The sequence below is a fragment of the Mesoplodon densirostris genome, chromosome 3, assembly GCF_025265405.1.
Source record: "Mesoplodon densirostris isolate mMesDen1 chromosome 3, mMesDen1 primary haplotype, whole genome shotgun sequence".
Lineage (NCBI taxonomy): Eukaryota > Metazoa > Chordata > Mammalia > Artiodactyla > Ziphiidae > Mesoplodon > Mesoplodon densirostris.
Window position 1 is genome coordinate 63,589,457 of NC_082663.1, and position 6,000 is coordinate 63,595,456.

A 6,000-nucleotide genomic window follows, 5' to 3' on the forward strand; every position below is an offset into this window, starting at 1 on the left:
TTAAAGGTTAAAGGGTTATATGTAATGTAATTTTCATGGCTGATATCAAGCTGACAATAAATAAAATTTAAGTTAAAAAAGTAAGCTAGGCCTTATCATTTGCAATGCAAATACACTGATGTAGTATTGATTATATCATACTACTATATGATGTAGTACAACACAAAAGTATGCAGCTCTTTGTTTGGGTCTAAATCAGCTCTGTGAATCTAAACAAATGAAAAGTCCACCCCAATTTCAGCAGGGACTAAAACTGCTACCTTGGTTACCTATTCATTGTTAAATCCAATGGTCTCTTTTCAGCCTTCATTCTATTTGCCCTCTCTCTGCAATTCCTAACATAGTTGACCATTTCCTCTAACCAACTTTCCTCTCAGGTTCCTTTTCTTTTCCTTTTTTTTTTTTTTTTAACCTTTCTCGGGTTTCCTACCCCTTTGAGCACTCTTTAGCTAGTTCTTCTTCCATTCACACCTTAAATGTTGGTGTTCCCTAGCGATTTGTCTAAACTGCCTTGTCTCCTAACCAGAAAAATTCTCCCTGGGTGATTTCGTCCATTCCCATGCTTTAATTACTACCCACAATTCTAAATGCTGATCTACAATCTATATTTTATCTAAATATGCATTTTTTTTTTTTTGCAACTCTCCTGGTTTCGGTATACGTTGCCTGAAGAACTCCCCCTGTTCTCCACCTGGCAAAAATCTTCCCAGGCTTTATGACCTAAAATATCACCACCTCAGCAAAGCTTTCAACAACTTTTCTAAATAGTGTTAGTTAATATTCTAGTTTAGAAATCATTTTCAACTATACCATCTTATGAAAAACTCACAAAATAGGCAAGTCCTCTCTAGAAATGAGGACACTGAGGTTTGAAGAGATCAAGCAACTTGAACAAGGAAACATTACTACAGGTGGAAAACATCAACTTAAGTCCAGGCCTTCTCACTCTAGGTCCAATGCTCTTTCTAATACACTGTGATGTTCTCAAAAGAAAAGAGATTTGGAAATTTAGTAGTTTTACCATTGTTAAGAAAAATTAATTAGTATTGTCTGTTTCCTTCTAGAAATTAATTCCTAATTAAATGTTTAATCCAGAAATAAAAATATTAAAATTAATTTTTAAATTATACACACACAGCCAAATTGGTTAAGATAAGAGTTTAAGACAAAATAATTGAGGAAAAAGCTAAAAGCAATAAAAGTTTACAATAGTCTCAAAGGAAACGATTACAAAAATTAATTCTTTACGTTTTTAAATAACGAAATTGCAAATCTTGACACCAATCATCTAATACACAGGCTTGATTAACCAATAAATGATGTATAAAATCTGCTTTCATAAAACCATTTAAGGCTCCCTAACTTTAGTTCTATTTAAAAGGGAAGGGAATAAATAAGATTGATAAATAGGATTAAATTCAGAAAACAAAAATCATCAATAATCCTGTGACTAGGAAGTGATTAGGCATCCTTGAGATAGTTAGTGAAGGATCAAAAGGACATAGAGCTCTAGGATAAGAGGCCAAAGAACAGAATAGTGGAAGGAGTTAGAACATCACCACTTTGCAGACACTGTGGTAAAGACTGGTTGAAAAGATTCATTGATGGTTGCTAAATATAAGGGATGGTGAATCTGATGAAGAGCAAAACATCTGCATGGTCTCCAACTGTCCCCCTCATAGATAGATTATTGGAAAAATAAATAAATAATGGACAACCCTTTACCTGGGAAAATTAACATCATGAAGATGGGCATCCTATGCCTCCCGACACAATAGTCTAAGAAGGTAGTACTGTAGCCTGGGATACATAACATGAATGTATGTATGAACCAGCAGAGACAAGTTGATTAACATGCTATAAAGTAATTGGCTTGTATTCTTCAAAAGTGTCAAGGTAGTGAAAGACAAAGGCTAAGGAACTATTCCAGATTAAAGGAGATTAAAGAGATATGAGAACTAAGTGAAATACATGATCCTGGACTGGATTCTGTACTAGAGAAAAAAATGTTTAAAAAAATTAAAATTATTTATTGGGACAAATGACAACATGGGGATTATAGACTGTAGATTGTACCAATGTTAAATTTCCTGAATATAACAGTACTACAGTTGTAAAAGTACTGCAGTTCTTAAAAAAATACACACTGAGGTATGAAGATAAAGAGACATGATGTATACAACCTACTCTCAGATGTATCAGAAGAGATAATAATATGGAACGTATGTGTCTGCGTGTGTATGGAGAAATAAATAAAGCAATGCAGCAATTTTTTTAAATTGGTGAATGTGCCTCAGGAGTAGTTCTTTGTATTATTCTTGCAACTTTTTTGCAAACCTGAAACGATTTCAAAGTGTTGATAAATCATCGAAAATGAGAGCACACGTGCGCCACAACTACTGAGCCTGTGCTCTAGAGCTCACGTGCCACAACTACTGAGCCCGCATGCCACAACTACTGAAGCCCGCGCACCTAGAACCGGTGCTCTGCAACAAGAGAAGCCACTGCAATGAGAAGCCTGCGCACCGCAATGAAGAGTAGCCTCCACTCACCGCAACTAGAGAAAGCCCGCGCACAGCAACGAAGACCCAAGGCAGCCAAAAATAAAAAAATTAATTAATTTTTTTTTAAAAAGAAAATGAGAGCAGAGGGGGTGGGCGAAATGGGTGAAGAGAGTCAAAGGCACAAAGTTCCAGTTATAAAATAAATAAGTCAGGGGGATGTAATGTACAGCATGGTGACTACAGTTAATAATACTGTATTGTTTATTTGAAAGCTGCTAAAAAAGTGAATCTTGAAAGTCCTCGTCACAGGAAAAAAAATTGTAACTAAGTGTGGTGATGGATGTTAACTAGACTTCTTGTGGTGATCCTTTCTCAATATATAAAAATACCTACTGAATACCTACCTACGTTGTACACCTGAAACTAATACATTACATGTCAATTATACTTCGATAAAAAAATAAATTAGAGCAGAGGAACAGGGTAAGCTTTAAGTTTTTTATATAAATTTTGTCATTTGGGTTTTAAAAAAGGCAAGAAATATCACCCTTTAATAAATGAGAGAATGCAAGCTCAAGAGAGATTAAGTGACCACTTCCAGAACAGGGGTCTCCTTGTTTCTGTACAGCCCCATTAGGTTGCAATTCAATGGCCAAAACGTTTCTAATTCCTGAAAGCCTCAAGGTCATACACTGTCTACAACTACTATTCAAAGTTTTAAACTTTTAATGAGTTGTATGCATTCTCTAATAAAAGCACAATAAACTTCATCAAGTAGTAAGTAGCATATCCAAGTGCTCAAGAGAATGGGCTCCTAGATTAGATTGAGTTCAAATTCAGGGAGGGCAGTGGTTCCAGCTTTGTGATCTTGGGCAAATTAACCACTTGTGCTCCAATTTTCTCATCCGCAAAGTGGGATCAAAGAAGTAGCTTTAGGGCTTCCCTGGTGGCGCAGTGGTTGAGAGTCCACCTGCCGATGCAGGGGACACAGGTTCGTGCCCCGGTCCGGGAAGATCCCACATGCCGCGGAGCGGCTGGGCCCGTGAGCCATGGTCACTGAGCCTGCGCGTCCGGAGCCTGTGCTCCGCAACGGGAGAGACCACAACAGTGAGAGGCCCGTGTACCACAAAAAAAAAAAAAAAAAAAAAAAGAAGTAGCTTTGGGTTGCTCCTTGATCCTCTGTGACACTTGAGCATCACAGAATAGTTTCCCATAAGCCATACTCACACTCAGCCAAAGGGTTGTTAGGAGGACCAAATGAAATAATAAATGTAAAGTAGTGTGCACAAGCACTCTATAAATGTTAGCTATTTTTATTTTAAATCCAACATGCTCAGTCACCTCAACAGCACTGGTCATAGTCAAAGCCACACAGTTTTTTCCAAATCAGGCCCAAATCTGACAAAATAGGAAATGAAAGGCTCTAAAAGAAAAACATCTTAGAAGTTCACAAAACATAAAAGTAAATCAATTGTAAGCATATCACGTGCAAAACAGACCTCTACAGACATACATTAATTCAACAGTTGAAACATCTGCTAACAGAACAGCAGAGCTGCAACAAGCTCCTTGTTGGAACAATCTATCATCTAAATACACAGAATGAAAAATGAAAAATTAGTTATATTACTTTTAAACTTTTCTAACCTGCGAATAAGGAAACAAACAAATAAACAAACCAAAAACTCTATTTCACACACTCCATACAGGATTTCAGTTAGCTTAATACAGTGAAAATGTAATCCCAATTTCAACTACTAGCACCTTCCATAATGTCTTTTAAAATAAATTTGAAATTTAAATTAAATTTTAATTTATCTTTCTGACACCGCAAAGCCACCAGCACAGCTACTTTAGCTTAATTTAGCATAAATCTAGTGGCAGCCTATTATGTGACCATAGTGTTTAGTTAGCACTGAGATTAAAAAAAAGAAAAATGTAAAAATGATTACAATAAAATACAAAGTTACCTGAATTCTGTAAGTTTAAAACTATTCCTTCGCCCCCCAAAAAATCAATGCAGGGCGGGCGGAGGGGTTCCTTCCTTTTTCGGTGGTACTTATAATACTCTTAATAATTCTTTTTTTTACTCTTAATAACTTTTCAAAAAAACAAGTATACAATGTTTAGTGTTCATTTTTAAAATTCACACTATTAATTTGTAAAATTTTACCACTTGCTCAGAGTAACACTAAATATTCTCTACTCATATGCTTATTACTGTGTTTGGGATTGGGGGTGGTTTTTTTTGTTTTGTTTTTTGTTTTAGGGGTTGTTTTTGTTTTTGTCTGTAGTGCAAAGGACGTTGCCCGACAACATTAATGTCTGTATAAACCAGCTTGTCCCTTCATAAAGCGCCTAAAACACCTCCTCGTTCCTGCATTCGAGGGTCACAGAACAGTTTCCCATTAGCCACACTCACGTTCCCTCTCAACTCCCCAAACACCCCTTCCACGCTAGTGAGCGAATTTCTCCAGGTGTGATCAAGCAAACATTAAATTAGCTTGAAGCGTTTGTTCAAAATTCAGATGCCTGTGCCCCAGCCCAGACCAATTCAGAGTCTTTGGGGATAGCACCTAAGGGCTCCAAATGGTTCTTTTTTCACTGAAGTTTGAAAACTACTAGAGACTCCCCTCCACACACTCATCCCAAACTCCCAACAACTCCCATCAGTCCCAACTGATTCAGCTGCGGGAAACATCACCGCTCGGCTCCGGGGCGGTCTCAGCGCGACCCCACCCCTCTCCCGGGAGCCCCATCTCGGTGCCTGCTCCTCCCGGGCACCAGCTCCCCAGTCCCGTCCCCACACCCCAAACCTTTCTCCTCACTTCTTCATATCGCTGCTAAAGAGGCCGAAGGCGCCGGAGGGGGAAATGGTTGAGGTCGCCTCCTGACCCAGCTCCGTCGCCTCCCCTCCTCCGGACTGCTCACTGTAAGCGAAGCTGTTGCTAGACATTGCTGCGGTGCTGCCGAGTGTCGGGTTGGCCCTGCCGGGGGTTCTCTCCGACGGGCTCCCGTCCGAGGGACGCGAAACCAAACTACTTCTCCTTTGGAGGGGCGCCCGCAAGCGCTTCCGGACTCGTCAAGGCTCCCAAAGCCGACCTGGCGGTCCACCCCCTGCGCATGCCCAGTGTGCAGGCGGCCAGAGCCCACCCCCGCGCCGAGCACTCCAGGGCCTGACTGGATTTGCCTTCTCCGGGTTTTTGAGGTAGCTGAGAGGCTCGGACCCCGGCTCTTGCGGAAGGCAGGCCTCGCGCATACTGGAGACTATAGACTCTCGACTTTTAAAGTTTTTTTGGAGACAAATACCCGTGTATCCATTTCGATCCCCTAGGAGGTTCCCGAGCCCGGACACCCCTTTGTCGGACTCCTGTTGTAAACCAGTAGCTTTCAGATTTTTCCTGAAACTCCAGTTAACACACCAGATCAACTTTCCTAAACATATCAGGGTTGCTTTTCCTGTTTAAGCTGGTTTCTGCTCCTCCCCCTCCAGCCA

General features: G+C 40.0%; 1 protein-coding gene across 1 annotated transcript in view; it reads right to left on the minus strand.

Moving 5' to 3' along the window:
* The window catches only part of AP3B1 (adaptor related protein complex 3 subunit beta 1), a 281,724-nt gene extending 276,112 nt beyond the window's left edge, over nucleotides 1-5,612 (minus strand). The window contains exon 1 of the mRNA XM_060093077.1: nucleotides 5,333-5,612. Within this exon, the coding sequence (XP_059949060.1) occupies nucleotides 5,333-5,460 (128 nt within the window). The 5' untranslated portion in view covers nucleotides 5,461-5,612. The remainder of the gene's footprint in view (nucleotides 1-5,332) is intronic.
* Between the last annotated feature and the right edge of the window lie 388 nt (nucleotides 5,613-6,000).